The sequence below is a fragment of the Mastomys coucha genome, chromosome X, assembly GCF_008632895.1.
Source record: "Mastomys coucha isolate ucsf_1 chromosome X, UCSF_Mcou_1, whole genome shotgun sequence".
In the NCBI taxonomy this organism is placed as follows: Eukaryota; Metazoa; Chordata; class Mammalia; order Rodentia; family Muridae; genus Mastomys; species Mastomys coucha.
In genome coordinates this window covers 97732113-97754742 of record NC_045030.1, presented here as the reverse complement: position 1 = coordinate 97754742, position 22630 = coordinate 97732113, and the positions used below count along the sequence as shown (strand labels likewise).

The 22630-nt window shown below is 37.4% G+C and overlaps 1 protein-coding gene across 3 annotated transcripts in view; it reads left to right on the top strand.

Annotated features, from left to right (window-relative positions):
• Window positions 1-683: 683 nt before the first annotated feature.
• The window catches only part of Eda2r (ectodysplasin A2 receptor), a 41850-nt gene continuing 19903 nt past the window's right edge, over window positions 684-22630 (top strand). For 2 of the 3 annotated variants that reach the window (XM_031365391.1, XM_031365374.1), the window contains exons 1-3: window positions 684-797; window positions 6708-6804; window positions 16302-16399. In XM_031365391.1, coding sequence (XP_031221251.1) covers window positions 16313-16399 — 87 coding nt within the window. In that variant the 5' untranslated portion in view covers window positions 684-797; window positions 6708-6804; window positions 16302-16312. The remainder of the gene's footprint in view (window positions 798-6707; window positions 6805-16301; window positions 16400-22630) is intronic. The other variant, XM_031365383.1, reaches the window with a different exon arrangement.

The following is a 22630-nucleotide window of genomic DNA, read 5'->3' as shown; positions in this document are numbered from 1 at the left end:
TAAGAAAGTGTCCTTGTTGGAAGAGCACACACACACACACACACACACACACACACACACACACACACGTATATATACACATATACATATACGTGTATATGTACATATATGTATATGTGTGTGTATTTGTGTGTATGTATATCATATAGGTATGTGTAGTGAGAGACCCAGAGACCCAACAGAGGTGAAAGTATTGCTTAAATGCAGAGTGAAGTATAGGATCCAGTTTTTCTTCATTTTTAGTAGTCTTTCCCAAGCTCCATATTTTCTGTTAAAAATCTTAATCTTCTGAAAGTATTAATATAAAAATGCAAAGCCAGAGCCAGAAAGTGGCTTCTCCTCGTGTCTGAGAATCCTTACTTTTTCAACTTTTGGTTTTCTCTGGAACCCCAAGCCTGCTAAATCATGCACAGAACTTTAAAAACTTAGCTGCGTTTTGCTAGCTGCTTCCTCCCTTCCTCCCCACAGATTAGGCTAGATCTAACTCTGGGCCTTTCCCTCCCTAGGCCCAGCTTCAGTTCCTGGAGCTTTAGTAACTCTTGCCAGACTTGTGACTTGGCCAGTGTTTACCCGCCAGACTCACACGGTCCTTTCATGGGCGGGGTTTATTTGCATAACCACTCCCATACATATAAAGTAGTCCAATAGCTGTCTTGCATTCCTTACAGGGGAGAGGAGGGAGATAGGCATAACCCGAAAGAAATAGAGGATGGATTTGATCTGTTGTTGCCACACGTGGAAGTGAAATGACTCCAGCAGAACCCTGGTTGCAACGGATTCCACCTAATGTGAGAGCGGTATGCTGTCTGGGGGCTGAGGGGCGGCTGTTGGGCTGGTTGGCTGCTCTGTACTCGAATGTTTTTGTTCAAAGAATCCCATTGTAAGATCCATCCATTTGATCTTGACAGAGTAAGTGTGGGAACATCCTTCGTGTGGTAAATCACTTGGAACCGGTGGCACCTAGGGACAGAAATAGAGGACCAGAGGATTATATCAGATGTCCCTGTAAGAGTGCTACAAAGTCAGCATGATTTGGGGGAAGAAGGGATTCTGTGGCTATCAGTCATTCTATCCCTTTGTGCCCTGATGGCACTCTCCTAGATGTCAGAAACTTAGGCTGTTATCCCTTCAGCTTTGAGTAGTCAGTTCCTGTCTGTGCAGGTTCGAACTGGGGCCAGATGGCCGCTGGGAACATGCCCGGATTTGTCCAACAACCCTGTGCATCTGGGATTCAGAGATAAGGAAGAGAAGGAGCCTGGGAGTTAGCTCTTGGAGAGGAGGAGGGAACAGATTGGACATGCAGAGCATCCTGTGGAAAGCTGAACTACTAGCCCACCCACGTGGTGCCTGGGCAAGTCCGGGCCTGTGTAAAAAGCAATTTGGCACTGTGTATGGGGGCTTTCAATCCGGCCTCGTCACCAGTGCGACTGAGTTTCATTTGATCACTTGCTGCTGGAAGCTGAGCCCAGGACAGTGATATTTTGATCCGGCCTCACCCCAAACACTGGCCAAGACCCAGACAGCTGCAAGAACTGGCAGGGTGAAAGGAGAAGGGACATGCCAGAGACTAGGCTGGGAAAACAGGCTGTAAGATCTCATTTTGACAGGTTTTGGCAGCTCTTGCCAATTTCATGTAGGGCAGTAAGAGGTAGTAAATTGTGGAAATCTCTATCCAGGTAACATTCCTGTTCCCCTTGACCCACACCATACCTTTCATCTAACATATGATGCATACTGAATATTTGCCCTCTATCACCAAGTTTGAAGTACTAAGCCATATAGAGGCTGTTCTCCCTGGGGCCTTAGCAGACTTATCCTGAGTCTGTTAAGGAAGACAACCAATAATGCACAAGATGAGCTTTAAGCATGCCAGCAAAATGCTCTGAATTTGTCAAGTAAGGACCATATGAACTAGAGCTAGAAAACAGCAGAAAGGGGTTTGTTTGTTTTTGTTTGTTTGCTTGTTTGTATGTTTTTGGACAGCTTTTGAGTGTTTGATTTTTCACCAGAGGTACTGAGGGAGACTTGTCTCAGGTTTCTTTGGGACCTGATACAATCCCATATAAATAAGGCTAGATTGAATGATACTTATTAGCTGAGGGGAATTTTAATTTCCAATCTCCCTGATTCTAACTCCTAATGCTTTCAGTATAGGTCTGTATTCATTCTGCCCAGCTGACTGTAGGTCAATCCTAACACCTTTGCTTGCTAGAGAGCAAAGGTATTTGTATTCAGGTCTCATTCCACCATATAGTGACTGTGTGACCTTGGAGAAAAGGAATATTTTTCCCTCTCTGGGCTTCATTTTACTACAGGCAACAGTTGAGTTAATAATAGTGCCAACATCATCGAGTTATTGTGAGGATGAACTATAATAATCCAAGTAAAATACTTGCACACACTTAGCACAGTGCAAAATAAGCACTCAATAAACATTAGCCATTATTATTTAAGATAGATTATGTAGCACAGATAGGATTTCAACAGGTGGAAAAAGGAGAGAAGGCGAGAAAACATGAGTAATGGCCTGACAGTGAGGAACTCAGAGCACAGAACGTGAGAAAGGAGCAATAGTTGAGTTGGATGTTTTAGCACAATTAGGGAAAAGTACAAATTATATTGATGGGAAACTACACAAGACTGGATGCTTGAGGTTCTGTTTATTAGATAGACAATTGTAGAGCCACTGTGAGTTTCTTTTTTTCCCCATTAATTAATTCAGTTTACATCCCAATTGCTGGTGAATTGAAGAAAAAGTCAGATCTATATTTCAGGTAAATATGAATAAACTGGGCTTGAGTAGGAAAACAAAAAGTGGAAAAATGAAAAGTACACAAAGCCCTGGACCTGATGTGGTGGCTATGAGACTAGAAAGGAGGTATCATAGTGTATTGATCAAATCATAAGAACTTTGACTGTTCAGAAATTTGAAGTTGATGAATTGCATGGAATTTAAGAAGGGACAGATGGAGGGACTCTCTTAGGGTTAGCTTATTCTCCGAAAGAGCACATATTTTCATATCATCTCTCTGGGTAGAGTTAGAGACTAATGTTTTTAAATCTTGGGTAGATTTGCTTGCTGTTTGGAATCATAAGTGCATTGTGTGCTCACCATTTCCTTGCAGCATTAGTATTCACTGGTGGTATACAACAAAGAGATGTTTCTTCTGTTCACCTATGGAATCATGAGTAAGCCTGGTGAGAAAATCAAAATTTCCCTAAACTTCTAATTTCTTGAAAAATGGGAAATAGTCCCCACTTTTTGAAAGGATTAAAAATTATAATCCCTGTAAAAGACTTAGCCCAATGCTTGATGAATAGCAGGCTTTTGTGAGTCATATGTTTCTTTTTACAACAACTGACTTCACCTTTAAACATCCATCTCATCTCTGACTGAACATTTCTAGAGGAAAAGTCTTCATTGTTCTCTGAAAGAACCCATCATCTGTGTGGGGGCAAATCCTGGCCTGTTAGAAGTTCTTTCCTTTGTCTGGCAGCATTTATTTTGCTCTTGACTTGTATTCATATGTTCTAATAGAGTTTGCTGAGGATACTTACAGCAATCTGCTTCTCTTTTCTGAAAGTTTGGAGATCTGAAGATAAGAGACCAAATTTCCCTCATATTCTGTTCCCTGGTAAAGCAGCTGATTTCCATTTCTTGGCTGGTTTGATATTAAATAAATGAAGTCTAAGGTTTTGAACTATACAAAGGTTGAGTAGTAACACCTTCAGAGAGACTGCAATAACAGAAAAAAATAAAAAAAACATGACGGGAGGATGTGACAAGTTTCTTTATAATGTATTATTTCCTTCAATTCTTTAATTGCATCATTTTTTCATAGAGAGTGCTTAAAGAAAATAAAACCTGCTCAAGATTGTTGGGGCTGTATGTATCTGAGTCATAACTACAAGCCACATTTTTCTTCTAATTGACTTCTTTTCTTCATTTTCTACAGCTGTTTGTATATAAAATCATGACTAGGTAGGTTAATTCTGACACTAGAGAGGAAGGTAATCATTCAATTGTCCTGTACCAGTAATTTTGCCTTTTGGTAAGAAAAAACAGGGAGAAAAACAAATAGTAACTCGGTTTAGAAACCTCAGGCAGGCTGTATAGGCTTTCTTTACTTAGATGGCTGCCTGATCTATATTCCCTTCAGTGAAGTCCTTATTCAGAGCTGAAGCTTGTGAGGCAGAAGCTAGTTTTTCCTCTGCTTCCTTGAGAAGACTGTCTCCACCTGTATATTGTCCCGAAAGGTGCTTAATGGGAAGAGTCCTGGCCAGTTTTATCATCATTCTTTATATTAGAAGGACTCTTATTAGATAAATATGAGAGATACAAGGATGACTCTAGTCTGTCTTAGATTAGAATTAACGACATGTTTTTCAGTGTTTCTCTAGACCTATTCTCTTATAGATGATAATAAGCTTTCTTTGTTCCAGCGTGGCTTTGTCTTTTTTGACTAAGTTCTAACAGAATGCCTAGCTTCAAAAACAATTATCAACTGAGTGGTTAGTGACTAGCCATCCACCCTGGAGGATCTATAAAGCTACTCTATATAAGTATCCCTAAGAGACAGCAACCCACGCTGAAAAAGTGAAGTGGTTTCCATGTAATATATGATGGAATCAAACAGTAAAATGTCATTATTTCCAGGAGGATGTTAGTCACTATTGTGACTAAGCCAGGAAGAGTGGGCAGAACTGCTTCCCTTTCATGAACTACCATTCCCTGAACCAGTCTACTCTTTGGAATTTTTCCGGTTGAGAGATTACAAAGCCAATATTCTGTTGTGAGTGTAAGAGGGAAAGAGAAACTGAATCCTTGGTAACATAGTCAGTGGACAATCAGCCTGAAGGGGACCTGCTTCTTTGCGTATGGGAAATAGAAAATGCACTATGTAACTCTGAGGAGTTTTTTTGTTCTTCTAAAAGAACTAATTCCAGTTTCTGACCTGGATCCGTTTTGTTTTGTTTTGTTTTGTTTTGCTTTGTTTTGTTTTTGAGACAGGGTTTTTCTGTATATCCCTGAATGTCCTGGAACTCACTCTGTAGACCAGGCTGGCCTTGAACTCAGAAATCCGCCTGCCTCTGCCTCCCATGTGCTGGGATTAAAGGCCTGCACCACCACTGCCTGGCTTTGACTTGGATCTTAAGGGTTGAGGTTATCTTGATATACTCTTGTAGAATTTCATGCCTATATAGTCCAATCAGTTCTAACTTATGTTTTGTCCAGTTGTGAAAAAGGAGAAAAAACACATAATGAAAACATATTGTGAGTACTGAGTTGCCTGTTATTAAGGAGGTCAACTAGAGATAGATGGTAGTTTCCTCTAAACAATAAAAAGATGAGACTATAATGACCTCTTGTGTGGATTTTTTCAAAATCTGAAATTATTTCTGAAAATTGTTTCACAGAGCATAATTATATATGAAATAATAAGTTTATTTTTACCAGATTGTTTTTATAATGTCAACTCCTTCAAGTCCTATACTTTGTCTTCTTCATGGGCATTTTTCACATTTTCTTTTCTGTAAGATTTTTAGTTATTAAACAAAACATTGAGTTTCCTTGAGACATTTTTTATAAGTGTATATCAATCTTTCTTGTTTATCTCCAATTACCTTTCCCTGTTTCTTGGGCATGACTTTAAAAGAAGGTGGAACTACTTTAGTAATGGAACATCATTTTCTACAAATAGGCCTCAATCTCTGGGCTGATTTTTCCCAGTCCTATTGTACAGTTTTGCCTTGGGTTGTGTTACATGTGCCTACTGGCTTGCCCCACTATTTCTGTAGGCTATTTTATTCCCTGGCTTTGTGAGGAAGAGATGGCATATTTGATTGTTGTTGGGTAAAAAGGACTGACAGATTCAAGGCGGTCCAGTTCTTGTAGACTGCTTTCTAATCTAAACAGAGTAGAAATAATATGATGTAAGACCAAACAATGGGAAGAGAAATCAGAAATTAGAACATACTTCCTGAGTCATTCACATAAAGAAATAATATTATAATTTCAATTGTTTTCTGGGACACCCAGCCAACTTTCCTTGGTTAGCTAATGAATCTCTACTTTGAGCATTCTATTGGTAGATAATTAATTATTGCTCATGGCACAATTTCATGCTGTCTTATGGTAGTCAATACACAAACCAGTGACTCATTTAGGGTTTGGTAACAACAGAGCAAATCAGACACTCTAAATATTGGCTCAATATTGACATGATCTGTGGCTTTTCTCCACTACCCTTTGCTCCTCTGCTTGGGATGGGACACTAACAGTTATTGCAGCTCTTCACATGTGAAGCACAATCTGGAGTTTCCAGAGCACTTTCACACACATTGTCTCATTTTTCCCTTGACAATAATCCAAAGTAGTTTCTGTGCCTTTTCTTTTACTTAGGATGACTGCTTCAGCAGAAATCAAAAGAGTATTTTCCCCTTAAAATCAGCCTGGAATTGACTGGTCTTAATTTCATTAATGCTTTCATTATTCATACACCTATGTGATTTTGTAGGTTTTGGGCTTTGTTCTGGTTAATTTATAGTTTTCTAAGTTGTATTTGTTGTTTTTTTGAAAAATTTGTGTCCTTTTGTGTTGTAGCTATGTGTGCCAGCACACATTCTGAAATTTAACTCATATTATGACTGTTTGCCTTTGGATAAGTAGATATGGCCCCATTCAAGCATTAATTCTACCTCTACAGTGACAACTGCCTTGAAAAAAACCTATATATTTCTGCCTACCTCAAATGGGACATCACGTCTTACTGTGTGCACTGGAATAAAAGACAAAGTAAACAGGTGAGTCCTTAATTATATACAACTCCTTTTTATTTTACTAAAGTTGATATCATTAATAAATGAAATTCTACATCCACTAGGAAAATAGAAAAAGAAGCCAATGAAAACTACAATAGGCAACCATGTTCTCTCAGTTATTTTTATCCCAGGCATATATTTTAACACATTTAGACATAAAAAGAAAATTTACTTTCTAAATATGTATTCCAAGGATCAAACCTGTTCATCAGGCTTATATGACAAATCCATTGCTCTACTCACTGAGCTATTTTGCTGAATGAAATTTTACTTTTACACAAACCAAAGTCAAAACAGCATATGAAAACCCTACTGCCCATGCCTGTATCAAAACATTATTATAACAATACTATCACTATTATTCTATAGAAGTTCTTTTTATCATTTGCTCAAACTAAAAATACTTATTTAGTGCCTAATGTGTAACAGGAACAATTTTAAATGTTTTGGATAGAATAGTAAACATAATTGGTATAATGATCTCATAGTGATTCCACTTTAGTTGGAGAAAAAATAGGACAAATGGTAATAAGAAAACCATAATGTATAAGAAGGTCATAAGTACTATGGAGAGTAATGAAATGGGAAGGGATAGAATGATTATGGAAATTCCAATTTAAAGTAGTGGCCAGAGAACCCTAATTAAGAAGATGATATAATAATAAAGACTGAAGAAGTAGAGAAGTAATCGAATGTGTGTATTTGGGAGAAGATTCCTGGCTTTAAGACCCTATGGTGGCCTTCTCCGGAAAATATTGCTGCTTAATTTGAAGAATAGCAATGAGACCACTATGGCTGCACTGAATTGAGTAAGGGGAAGAACAGAAAAGTCTATGGCTAGAGATAACAGAGGAAGATTAGGTAGCTAGATTATGTAAAATACCACCAGTCATTAAAAGGACTTCAAATTTCTTGTGAGTAAAAGGGAAAACCCATGAAAGAGATGAAAAGAATATAATTTTAAAGGATCCATTCTCCTATTTTCTGCTTCTTCATCTCTCATTCTCCTATAAAAAAGAAAATGTGGGTAGATTACCTCTGACTGTGGAACAATAAGAATTCCCTTTTATTGGCGGTGACTTATATTCAAACAACACAGAAAACAAATGAAACCTTTGCATGGACACCACACTGTTATTTAGAATAGTTAGATTTGAGAATCAATGAATAAACTATAAAAGTTCCAGAAGTTCAGGTTAGACTTTGACTAATTTTATCAGAAACCTAATAGTCATAGCCAGGTATTAGTATATTTTGAAGCTTCCTAAATATAAGAATAAAGACCACTGGTCTGAAGTGTTTAACCTAATCAACTTTCTCACAATGACTGTGCAGCTTGAATCAGCAATGAGTATGAATGTTGCTTTTGGCAGAGCTGTAGCTGGGACAATTAACTATAAGTAAAATATGAAATAAAAACTCACAAAGAGTGAGCTAGAATGATGATATGCTTGATGACATGAACATAGGAAAATGACAAGAAAAAGCTGTGCTAGAAATGGATCTGGCCAGACCAGAAAAGAGAAAACTGAGAGACAGTATCTAACTGTATGGAGCAACATCTGAACTACAGGCCAAACATCTGGAATCGATGAGGGCATTATACAGATTAGAAGGTTGGATTTTTTTAAGGAAAGAATTATTCTCGAGGCCAAAATGAGGAACTGCTTTGATTTGTGACAAACCTGTGCACATGGGCGGTGATTGAGCTTGCAGGAGAAGAATGGGTAGGGCATGGGCCAGCTGCTATCTTCATCACCCTTTTTTAATCTCAGGACTTCTGTACTGCCCAGGCAAAGCAAATAGCCTAAAGTCCTGAGTTCTTAATTTAGACTTGTCATCCTACAAGTTCTACTCATCTCAGTTAGAGAGACCATGCTTCATGCCACAGGCATTTCTGCAAGTTGAGAAGACCAACAGCCATAAAGGGTGGCCAGAAGCAGCTGCACACCCAGCAGCGTAAGTGTCTTACATCCAGAAGAAATTTAGCCAACATCATTTATTCAGGGCACAGTGAGCTAATGTTGAGATTATTATTAATGCCTACGTCATTCCTTTTCTCTTTCTTGTTTGCCTGCATTCACTCCCTTCTAAGTTATTTTCTGGGGAATCAAGACAATGGGAACAGGTTCAGAGAAGATGCAGATGAAAGAGTAATTGTTGCTCTAGCCTTACTGGATAAATGTATGTATGTACATATACTTAATAAAATATTAATATAACAATATAACATTAATTATATGTGTGTGTTCACACACATCAATTTCCAAGTTTGGCTTAAAAGTAGGATGAAATAAATCAGTTGGAACTTGAGTATTTATAGCAGTATTAAATTTTATTTTAATTTTAGTGCTAATTTGACAATATTCACTAGAAAAATCTGAGACATTTCAAGTATTAAAAAATGACAGTTACCTTTCTCCAAAAAAGTGAAACATAATTCATATAACATAAACTTTACCATTTCAAGTATACAACTTCATGCTTTTTAATATATCCACAAACTTCTACCATATAATTCCAGGTCATTTTCGTTGTGCTTTTATCGGTCATTGTTTCTTCCTCCCAGCCTATGGCAAATAATAAATCTGCCTTTGTCTCTATGAATTGTCTATTTTAGACATTTCACATAAATAAAATCACATTATTGCCCTTTCCTGTCTAGCTATGTCTCTTAATCATAATAAAGATTGATTATACATTATAGCATACATTATGTATTTCATTCCTTTTTCTAGATAAATAGTATTTTATTTTACAGACACACTAAGTTTCATTTATCAAGTTTATGAGTTGATGGACATTTGATTATTTCTTTTTTACTTTCTTTTATGAGTATGCTTCTAGGAACATTTACGTATAAGGTTTGGTGTGAACATGGGTTTTCACCTCTTGGCATACATATTTAGGAATCTATATTTAGGAATAATTGCTATATCATATGATAACTCAATGCTTCACTTTTTGAAGAACTGATTAATCATTTTATATAAATGTTGCACTATTTTACACTCTCAACAACACTGTGTGATATCCTACTTGTCTACATCTTCCATGACAGTTGTTTATCCATATTTAAGAAAAATATATTGCTACAGGTTATAATGAAATATTTAATTGTAGTTTTAATTTGCATTCCTACTGATACTTTCATGTGTTTATTGGTCACTTGTACTCCTTCTTTCAGAAGTATTTTTTTAAAATCTGAGAGAAGTTAAGCAGAATTTCCCTTCTAGGATCTCTCCTTCAGGCTTTAACTGTTAGTCAAATTTTACCCATGAATATTACAATATTACCTGTCCCACAGTTTGGGAGTCTGTGACTGTACAGAATTTTAGATCCTAGAACACATTTCCTGTGTCACAGAATCCCATTTAAATCTAGTGGGCAGGTACAGAAACTCTGGGTACATGATTAGCCGTGTAAGAGGGGATGTATTGTGCTACATATGACGTGTTCATTTTAGTCAAATACACTTCCTGTTACTTTCTAGAAGATCATGACATAAAACCTGATGTTCAAAGCCCTTTGTTAAGGCCGTTTTCCAGTAAATGATAGCTTTCTTTTTTAACATAAACCTGGTGCTGGAGACTGTGGGAAATCTAGGGAGAGATTCTGGACTTTATGGAGCAGGCAAACAAGGGTCAGTAAAGGGTTTTGAGGTAAAGAGCAACAGGCAATACAAGCTTTTTAAAGTCCCTTATCTCTGTTCCATCTATTCATCTGGCTAAAGGGTGGGGTGGGTGGTTCTGAGTGATAAGAGCATCAGAGATTATTTTTGAGGGTTTTGAGGTATCCCTGATAGGGTCAGTAGTTTCACTGGGGCTTGAATATATCACATCCTGGTATTCCTTCCTCAGTTCAAATCTTTACATATCAAAGAGATGAGTTGGTCTGAGACAGTGAGGTCAGGGGTTAGAGAGCCAAAGGAAGAAAATTAAAGTTACTGGTTAGGAGTAAAAAGACCTTAGACCTGTCTACATTTGACCTGAGGTTCTACTTAAACTAAAATCTACTGATGAATCCTTTGGTGTTAGCTAGATGGTTATATCTAACGAACTGTAAGCTATATTCATCTAATCTATGAGGTCAGTATCTAGATTATATTCATACTAAAACATACACGCATATCAGAGCAGAAATGGACCATGTAATTTGTTTTCCATTTGCAGGGCTTCTTACTCAAGTCTGTATTTGGTGATTGAAGGCCAGAATGTTTGGTATATACTTTCCCACAGTTGTCAGACTTGCAGAAATAAGGCCTTCAAACTGAAGATTTCCTCTTGGATGCCCCTTGAAGTTCTATGTGTTCTGTGGACAAGAGAGGGCCTTCCTGGCAGTCTGGTTAGTTCAAAGTGAGCCCTGAGATTCTAAAGTCAGCAACTACAGGGGCCCAACCACAGTAATCCAAAAGTCATAGGGATTTCTGAGAAACAGCATCTGACCTATAGAGGGGAAAATAGCCTGGGCCTCAGTAGAAGGCATGCCTGGTATTGGTGCCATTTCATGTGTTAAAGAGGCTGTGGTGGAAGGTACTGTCAGGGACACTGGTGGTGGACATGATTTAGATGCCACTAGAAGCTGAGACTAGAAGGGTACTCACTGCAGCAGATCGTATTTTCACTAAAAGTTATGGATATTCCTGAAATACCAGACTTTCCTAATGGCATTGTGTGGGACCCCACTTGCAAATCATGTTCTCTGGTTAAAAGAAAGATGCTCCCTGAGGGGTAGGAGTATGTTGGGAGCAGTAGTCCCCACTATACTCAGGCAGTGGCATAATGCACTATGATTCCCCTTTACTTGTATTTTGTCCACATGACTCAGCAGACCAAAATAATAATAATAATAATAATAATAATAATAATAATAATAATAATAATAATAATAATAATAGGCCTTCAATTTTTTTATACTCTGAAAACAATGACAAATGCTTGTTGCCCTGTGATAGTAAGAGGTGTGCACCCTTTTTCCAGAAAACAAGCATATCCAAAACTAACAGCAACTTCTCATATTCTAGAGGTGTTTGGTCAACAGACTACCAGGGTCTCAGTTTCTAAGTCGAATTGTACTTTGGAACTCAAGAGATTCTGGATCACTTCAGATCTGAGAGGGCACTTTTTCTTAGTCTCTTAATCATGCTTTGAGACAAAAAATAGTTTTGAATTTTTAAGTACTAAATTTCAGTATAACTTGTCTTCCCATCATAATCTAAGATCACAAAAAACTTAGATCTATAGTGTTTGATCAAAACAATTTTAAATTACACATTTAAATATCTCTTATGAGAAAGAACATAAAACTAGAAACATATAAACTAGAAACTCCTATATTTGGAGTTAGGTGACCTTAAATGACAGTAAAAACATATGACAGAAACTAGAATGTCAGTTACCTATGGGAAGGGGTCATATTTGCTGTGAAAGTGATACAGGGGAACCTGAGTAGGCAATAGAAAGGCTCTACATCTTACCTGGAGAGTATATCCTGTCACAAACCATAGATTTTGCCAACTGCATCTGGGGCTTTATTCAGTGTTGATCTGTTTTCTTTGTCTGTGCTTTTCTTCCTTTGTTGTTGCTCAAGGCATAGGCGGATGTTTTGAGTGTGGCCTGTACAATACAGTTGAAAGCATTGTGAACTTGGACAGAAGCAGAAAGAATCCCACCCAGCCTTAGTCATGCCCCAGGAGAGGAGAACAGAGATGTTGGACAAGTTCTACCATCTCCCCTCTTTCCACTAATGTAATGATATAAAAAGAACACAGTCCCATGTCCAGGATCAGCCACAGCATTAGGTTGTGTCAATGGAAGTGATTACTCTGTGGGAAATGACCTGGTGCTCAGTAATGTCCCTAATACCATCCCCAAATAACTGGTATATTTTTTCTTTCCACTTTCATGTTAGAAATAATTTTTCCTTCAAAGTCTCTAAGCCTTATCTATTTAATTCTTCTTATGGAGAAATATCTCGAGGAGATATATTCAAGAAACACTAAACCAATGGTCAGTTGAGCCAAGGTGATTTAGACACTACACACATTGGTGGAAACCTGTTTCTTAGCCTCAGGTTATTGGGGAGAGCAATTGCTAAGGAGGTGTGAGCTCCAGGGACACCTTTTTCTTGGCATGACGTCCATGCTCCTGATGCAATGGGCCACTGAAGTATTTTATGTGCTTTTCCCTTTCCTGCAAATCCTGGGAATGACAAACGTGAATTCCCTTGAACTGATCACACTTCTGAAAAGTCTCTTGTAAATTAGGGATAAACCTACTAATTACTATGTAGTAACACTTGCAGAAAGCTCTTGTATTGGATACTTTAACATTATAGTGTTATGTCTATCTCTTTGTAAATTACTGTGAAAAATACCTATTGTTAAAATACTAAATTTATGAGTGAAACAAATAGTGCTGTGAAAAAGGAAACAATTTTAAAAGCTAGTAAATGGCAGTGTTGTGATTCAGACCCAAGTATCATTGACATGGGGTTATAATGCATTGTCTGGAAAGGCACTATTGGAAAGGAAACAATGTAAGTTTCCTAGCTAGACATATACATAGGCAATGGAAGTAAGCATGTTCACAAACTGCTAAACAGCAAGCACTGTTTGATTACCATTTCTGTACTAACTTGGTGTCGGGCATTAACTGTTCTTAACTATAAAATTCATATGTTTGATTGTGAATTGCAGACCTTTCCAAAAGTACATCTTCTGTAACACTTTGTAGAAAGACAGAGTCAGTGATAGATATATATTCTCAAGACTTAATTATTTTTTCTTTACTTTTACCATAAATTAGCATCTGCTATAGGGCACTGCTATTCACAGGGTATAAGGCCTCATATTATCCATGAGTGATGACATTTATTGCTTATTAGGCAGTTTTATCTGTATACCCAGGATTCTTCAGGACAGTCCATAGTACACATGTTTTCTTTCTTTCTTTCTTTCTTCCTTCCTTTCTTTCTTTCTTTCTTTCTTTCTTTCTTCCTTTCTTTCTTTTTTGTTTTTGTTTTTTTTTGTTTGCTTGTTTTTTGGTTTTTGTTTGTTTGTTTGTTTGTTTTGAGACAGGGTTTCTCTGTATAGCTCTGGCTGTCCTGGAACTCACTCTGTAGACCAGGCTGGACTCAAACTCAGAAATCCGCCTGCCTCTGCCTCCCAAGTGCTGGGATTAAAGGCATGCACCACCACTTCCTGGCTCATGTTTTCTTTAATAAAAGCAGTTTCTTAAACTCTAATTGAAAGTCAATTTAATTTATGTTTTAGATAACCATTTTGATAAAAAGGAGAGACAAACTCTGTTATTTACTCTATCCTGGTATCCTGGTATGCATATGTGTATTTGGCAGGAAGCTTACTTAGAAAACAATTTCAAGCCAAGGCTAATGAAAGACACTAAGCTTCATGCGATTTAATGCCTATTGGATGAATTGGAGTTGGGAAACCAAATTGTAAATAGGGTCTCACATACGCTTCATGGACAGCAGCTTCCACAAAATTCCAGGTGCTTATGTTAAGAATTTATCTCTAAAGGAGGTCTGCTTTGTGGACCCTATCAATGTTTTTCTGTTTTCTGGGAAAGAAAACTATACAGGAAAAATATTTCTTTAGATAATCTATGCTGGATTTGTTGCCATAACACCGAATTCCCTTATCAGTGAAGGTTATGAGACTACTGTGGTTTTTTCCCTCAATGACAAGGATAGATAGCAAAGAGGGGAAGCTTGTCTTCTGAGGGTGACAATTTGACAACAAAGGAGAAAGTGTGTCCATTTTGTTCAAAAAGTGGATTTCATAGGCCACCTTGTTGAGTGAGGAAATGGGGAAAAGTTTTGAGAAAAGTTATACTTCAGCAAAAATGGCAGCCAGGACATTTTACCTGATTTCTATTGGTGACTTTGGAAGAGATGATTGGGTTCACATCATCATCTCTTATTATTAGAAATATACATTTAGGACTTTCAGGAAGTCGAGAACCCACATGAAATACGGTCTTGTATAAGATTAGGAAGAAGTGACAAAAATGTCACACCGAGCGGACTTAAAAACACCTACCTGCACCATCACACCAGACTGTACCACTTAGGGCATCCAGAACAAGCCCCACCCTAACAGTGGGGGGTCGCACAGCCACACTCACAGCACTGAGAGTCTCAACCAGCTAAGCTGAACTGCAACGTAGATGCCTCCCGCTCCTGCCCTCAGCTGCCCAGGCCCCAGCATGGAGATGGCCTGCACAGCAGGCTCAGCACCTCTGAGGTATGCATTAGCCACTTATAGCAGCTGTTTGTACTCTTTCAAGTATGCAAGCTTTGACTTCAAGACTTGCCATAGCCTGTCCCCACTGTCTGATCCAGTGCTTAACTTCAACCCTAGAGGCTGCCTTGACCTGAGGAGGCATCTCACTGGTTCCGTACTAGTATGTGCCCTACACCTCACTGCTGGGCCCATGGACCCAGACCCAGGCAGGAGGGTGGAGGATGCGTGCCTCGGTCGCTCTGGGGGCAGTTTAGATGCTGTGAAATTAAACCTGTTCTAAGTGTACTTGTTTGAATTATTTGTATTGTAATATTATTTGTTGAATGTAGTAATTAGATATTTATGACTATATTGCTGTAATTTCTGACAGACCGAAAATAAAATCTTTCTAAATCAAAAAAAAAAAAAGTCCCACCAGAGTTTTAGCTTAGAGAGACAAGTACCATGTATATATTCCTTGAGCCACTGTTATAAAAAATTGTGTTTATATAAGGCTATCTATCTCCATACCTATCATTTAATTTGTATAGTTCTTCAAAATCTTCTTGATGACCTGAAGAAACATAGCACATTCAGTTCTCTCAAGCTATCTGGTGTAGGGGAGGGTGACAATGTAAATTTTCCTCAGTGTAAGTAACTGAAGCCATTACTAATCCATGCAAGACTGTAAGTTGAAATAGAATGACTCAGTCAAAGTAATCAGGTACTTTGGCAAAGAAAAGTCGTGTTTCAAAATTTTTCTTCACTAATAAGTATGATATTTTCCATATTACTTAAGTCAGAAAACTGTTGAAAATATTAACAAGCATAATCAGTGTAAAGGTGGGTTTTAAGAGCTTTTCACATATTTTATTGTAGCCAGTAGAAGGAAGCCAATGGTTTTTCTAATTTATTTATTAATTTTGGCCAGTAAAACTCCGGATATAACCACAAGCTGAAAATTTGTTTGTTCCTTTACCTTAGTTCCCTTACCTTTTAAATGAAATTAACAATAATTTGTAACATCTTTTTGGAGAATTGAATGCATTGGCAAATAGAAAGCATTTAGAAGAGTTCTTTTCAGTACTTTAAAAATTTCATCTGCTTTAGGTTGGCTTCCTTGGCCATTTTCATTAGAACACACAGTAAAGTAGACACAGAAACCACATGTCAGGGAAGCCACTACTTTAAAATCTTTCTTTAAGATCAGTAGTAATTATTTCTGTACCCACAGTTTTTTTCATCATGGATTGTCAAGAAAATGAGTACCGGGACCAGTGGGGGCGCTGTGTCACCTGCCAACAATGTGGCCCTGGACAGGAGCTCTCTAAGGTAAAACTTTTTGATTGGTACTTTTTTGAAACAAAATTCTCAGGAATCTGAAAGTGTGTGTGCATGTGCGTGTGTGTGTGCGTGCATGTGCATGTGTGTGTGTGTGTGTGTGTGTCTTGTGAAAGAAGTAAAGAAGGTTTAAAGAGAAAGAAGATCTGAGAAAAGCCAATATTAGTAATATAGTCAATCACAGCTATGACTAGTTCAGTTCAGCAGATATAACAGATGCAAATAGTATGCAATAATAGTCATTGTTCGCAAGAAGTGAGGCAAGCAGAGTCAGAGGCAGGGAAGAATTTAATGAGATATTAGGGAGCCTCATGAAGAGATATTTCAATACAGATCTCTAAACTTATTGTGTTAAAGAAACCTGTTAAGCAAAGCAAAGTATACTTAATTTGATTAAAAATGATGGTACACTATGGTAAGAATGAAGCCGTGTTGTAAAATTACATGGAAGTTCCTCAAGAATTTAAGAATAGTTATTTTCAGGGAAGTTTGCAGGTTAGAGATCTTATGATGCAACTCAGTGAAAGAAAGCAGGATAGTACAGGATAATCTCTATTCTTGCAAGAACAGTAGCTGTAAATGGACTTATTAAGCCAAGTGAGATCTCTGTGGGGAAGCAGACAAGAGTGGCTGTGAACTGGTGCCTAGCTGCACAAATTGGCTCTGGTGAGGTAATTGGAAACCGCAGGGAGGCACTTTACAGCACACACACTCAGCAGCACTGCAGTAACAGTTAGCTCATAACCAAGGACTGGATAGCAATAGGAGATGAAGGCTTGGAACTAAAGCTTAGTTCTCACAGCAGGACTCCGGTTGAGGTTAAGTCGGACTTGCAGGACAAAGCCTACACCTCCTTTCCCTTCCACCAGCATGGTGGCACAGCCTGAGGAAAGACTTGCCACAAAACCTGGGTGGGTCCAGGGGCTGAAATATGATAGTGCAATTGACATTCTCTTTATCCCAAGTTTGTAGCAATACTCTATGGGAACCCACAGCAAGGGATCCCACCCTGGCTTCTCCAGCACAGTGATGCCAAACCACACAGAGTATCAAGAAGGGAATTGAGAACTACACTGCTCATCTTACTGCAGCTGTGCCAAATACTCAATCCAAGTCTTTATTATCTAATCTCTATGGGACAATACATACACAAAATCAGGCTTTACAGCTTTCTACTGGAATAAGAAACAAAATGCATCTCTCCCATTAGTGAAATTTGCCAGGGAAAACTTTTGAAGGGAAAAGAAAGAATTCAAAACCCATTCCAAGATGAAAGAAACAGTGACTGATATGATTTTTCTAAAATCCAATGTGCTTTTATTACACTTGATCTTTTTTGCTACTGTCAATGTTTTTGATAATTTTTATGTTTTCTTTTCATTTTTAAATCTTAATTCTTGAATAAACACTCTGGAAGTACCTTGCTTTAGGTAATGCATTGCTTAGTTTGCATGATTGTTATGCATGCTTTTTAACCCATTACACTATTATATACTCTGTAGTATTTTTTCCTACATATAACCATGTACGTTCTTACTAATTTCTGCTTCCTTTTCAATTTTGCCTTCCCTGCTCCTCTACTTTAACTTAACTCTAGTCCTCCAAAACTTTAAAAATGGTTAAACTATTAGACACTAAGAGTACCTCAAGTCTTTCCTCCGGATATTTTTCCTCATCTCAATTTTCTACCAATTGATCTAACATTAATTCCTATGCTTATCACATTCCATCTGCTTATAATCTTGGTAATGCTCCACTATATATAGTTTTATTATTGTATGTTAATCTTCCAATAGTTATTAGAGTAAAAAATATCACTGTTAATTGGCTAGAGGGACATATTGTTCTATTCAGCAACTGTAGCTGATTCTACAGCTGATAGTCAAATATTTGGTTGTACCAGAGTCCCTTAGAACATAACTAGGGGTATAAATTCTAAACTACACATATAAATTCTATTACTTAAATGCTGAAAGTATTTTGACTATAACAAAAACTAATAAAATAACCCAGATGCAAAAATCTCGACAGAATAGAACAAGAAAAATGACAAAGCAAGGAAGAATGATGTTCTCCCCAAGGAAAATATAGTACTGGCCTACAGTGAGAGTGAATTAGATAAAACCTCAGAAAACTACAGTTGTTTAATAAAAGAGGAAAGAAATAAAATCCTGAAAGAACTCAAGAAGAGTAAAAATAAACTATTAAATGTAATAAGAAAGTTAATCTAGCATATAAAAACTAGAATTTAATAAGGAAACAGAAATATGGAAAAATGGAAAATTTTAGTTATATAAAAGTCAGTATGCAAAATAAACTTAATTGAAAGCCTAAATAATATAATGGATCATGTGGAAGAAAGAATTCTTGAGACAGATTAACAGAAACACTAAAGATGTTAACAAAGATAAAATAATGAGAAAACATAACTAAAACATAGAGTTCTATGGAACGCCATGCAAAGACTGATTTTGTCCCATGGCACAGCTTTTTTATCTAAGACTCAGGGAACATCATAGATGGTGGAAGGAGTCTCAGAAAATTTCTAAGTGCCAGAGGACCAGAAACTCTGCTGTGAGATTGTGTCTTTAAGAAATGACAGTAAAGCTACAACCACAACATGTCAGTGATATGGCTGCCTAGACACAATTTGAGTAATGCCAATATAAATAGCACATGAAGACAGGAAAGAGAGATTTCACAGGGCCTCTCACTAAGACTAAGAACTACAAGCAACTTAGGACTTCTGAGAAAGGGAATTAGACTTACTGAAAGATAAACCTCTTAATTGGTTATCCAATGTCAAGTGGTCAACCCTGAAATCATAAACATAAAAACAATACTAAATGGACACAGAAAGCTATCTTTATTTAAAAATCTTTCAAAATCGAGACTAGCAAGTTGGCTATCCAGGCACAGGAGGCATGTCAGTCAAAATGGGAAAGATCTGAACATAGATCTTTCCTAAATACCTAACATGATAGGTGATAGATAAATAGATAGATAGATAGATAGATAGATAGATAGATAGATAGATAGATAGACAGACAGACAGACAGACAGACAGACAGACAGATAGATAGATAGCACTGAAGGAAAAAAGTTGAATTAAGGACAAATCTATCAGAATTCTAATGGATTTTTGAAGAGACTTAAAAGTCTGGAGAGCATGCAATGTTGTATTTCAAGAGCTGAAAGACAATAATTAGGAATTCAGTTACTATTGTATAAACTGATAAAATGACCTTTAGAAAGTATGTTTAAATGCAAGGTTTTATTGTAGATATGAGGGAGAGTACAGCTTGAGGTATCTGGAACAGTGCAAAACAGGGAAAGTAAGTAGTGGACTTATCATAGTCAGCAGACTGAACTTGGTGATAAGAGAAGATGCTGGGGAAGCAAGAGAGGAAGACAAAGAGTAAAGGAGAACAAGAACAAGAAAAAGTAAAGGAGAAAGAGAGAGAGAGAGAGAGAGAGAGAGAGAGAGAGAGAGAGAGAGAGAGAGAGAGAGAGAGAGAGAGATCAGGATTATCAGGAAAAATAAGCTAGAAGGATCGATTCCCATGAGCTGGAGAAGTTTAGGGTAAAGAACGTGTAGAGCCAGGATGCCAGGATGGACTCTGAAATGTAATAGGTACTTGTGATAGTAAGGGAGTCTCTAGACCCTCATGCTATTTAGCATGTTAATAGGCACCACAGATAGACTTTTGTCCATTCTGACAGTGATCAGGAAATGGTTGCCTTGGTAGAGGGGAACCAGCTTCAAAAGTTCCCACAGAATGCTAGCTTTTGTATAATCATCAAATTTTTTACCTGACAACTACATCCAAAATAATTATATTGAGGACATGGGTCTGTTGATAAAGATTTTGCTTCACATGCATGAGAAGCAAAGTTTAGACCCCTAGAACCCATGAAAGAAAAGCAAAATCCACACATGGCAGCATACACCTGTAATCTTACACTGAAGAGATACAGCTGAAAGAGTCATTGTGATTTAGTTGCCAGCTTATCTGGTTGAATTTTTGAGCTCCAGATTCAGTGAGAGTTTTTGCCTCAAAACAGTTGAAGAAACTATTGTGAGTGGTGCATGATTTGCATGTGTTTCTACATACATGTGCAAGCAGACAATCAGAGACTATAAATAAATAACTTACTAATACACTTTAAGGCTTTGAAAGAGCAAGAAAAGGGCAAACCCCAAATCAGTAGATAGAACCAATTTTTTCAAGGAAGAAATTAAGAAAATGGAAAGAATGATAACAATAAAACAAAGCAATTACTTAATGAAACAGGGTTGATCTTTTTTTTATTTTTTAGATATTTTCTTTATTTACATGTAAATTTCTCCATTCCCAGTTTCAGGGTTGATTTTTTTAAAAAAAGATAAAATCAAAAGTCCTTTTACAAAACTATTCAAGAGAAACAGAGAGAAAACCCAAATTATCAAAATTACAAATGAAAAAGACATATTTTACACAAAATCTCAATGGCATTCAAAAAAGCTTTCAAAACATCCACCAAGACATTTTATAAAAATGAATGAATCAATAAACACATGAAATACCAAAATTAAACCAAGGTAGGTTAAACAATTTAAACAGTCGTGGTTTGGAGAGGTGGCTCAGTGGGGAAGAGCACGGACTGCTCTTCTGAAGGTCCTGAGGTCAAATCCCAGCAACCACATGGTGGCTCACAACCACCCATAATGAGATCTGACACCCTCTTCTGGTGTATCTGAAGACAGCTACAGTGTACTCATGTGTAATAATAAAAAAATAAATTTTAAAAAATGTCCTAAACTGTGCAATATAATTAGAAGTTTAATAATGATAATGATAATAATAATAATAATAATAACCTCACAATTAAAAGTTCTAGGATGTGAAGGATTCACTATTTAATTCTAACAACCCTTCAAGGTAGAAACAACACCAGTATTTTTCAAAATATTTCATAAAGCAGAAAGATAAAGAACCTTCCAAGTTCCTTCTATGAATCCAGTATTACCCTAATATTTAAACCAGTCAATCAAAAGAAAAAAATGCTAACAGATAATTATAGGATAGTTTCCCTGATAAACATAGATAATTTTTCAGTAGCACATGTGTCTTAAGTTACTTTTCTATTGCTATGATAAAATGACATAGTCAAGGCAACTTATAGAAGAAAGCATTTAATTGGACTTCTTATTTCAGAGGCCTGGAGTAAATGTTGATGGGACAATGGGACAAAGGCATGGTTGCCAGGGAAGTTGAGAGCTCACATCTTAAAATCCCAACAGGGAGGAAGAACGCTCTGGGGATACTGAGCAAAAGGGTTTTGGAGTCCCCAGGTTCATCCCAGTGACATACCTCCTATAACAAAAGCACATCCACATTTTAATACTTTGAAACAGTTCCACCAATAGGGGGAATCAAATATTGAAATGTATTAGCCGATGGGGGCCATTCTTATTTAATTTGCTATAACAGAACTTTTATAATTAGTTCAGAGTCGGGCAGTGGTGGCTCATACCTTTAGTCCCAGCACTTGGGAGGCAGAGGTGGGCAGATTTCTGAGTTCGAGGCCAGCCTGGTCTACAGAGTGAGTTCCAGGACAGCCAGGTCTACACAAAGAAACCCTGTCTCAAACAAACAAACAAACAAACAAAAACAAAGAAAAAAATAAAATAATTCAATCCACAGCAAAAAGTACATTCATAGACAAATTGTTTTTTACTCCACTACCTAGTACCCCCAGAGCTCCCAGGGTCTAAACCACCAACCAAAGAGTACACATGGTGGGACTCATGGCTCCAGCAGCATATGTAGCAGAGGATGGCCTAGTCAGTCATCAAGGGCAGAAGAGGCCCTTGGTCCTGTGAAGGTTCTATGCCCCAGTGAAGGGGAATGCCAGGGCCAGGAAGCTGAAGCTAGAGAGGGTGGGTTGGTGAGCAGAGGAAGTGGCGAGGGAATAGGGAGGGGTTTTTTTGAGGGAAAGCCAGGAAAAGGGAGAACATTTGAAATGTAAGTAAAGAAAATATCTAAATAAAAAAAATATACCCTCTCTCCACTCATACTTAATATAGAAAGAGAAAGATTCTAGAAGATAGTACGCTGGTCAGTGTTATGACAACTTGATATGAGTTAGAGTCATCTTAGAAATGAGAAAGTGCCCCCAAAAGTTAGCCTTTGGGCATTTTTTTCTTTTTTCTTCTTTTTTTTCTTTTTCTTTCTCTTT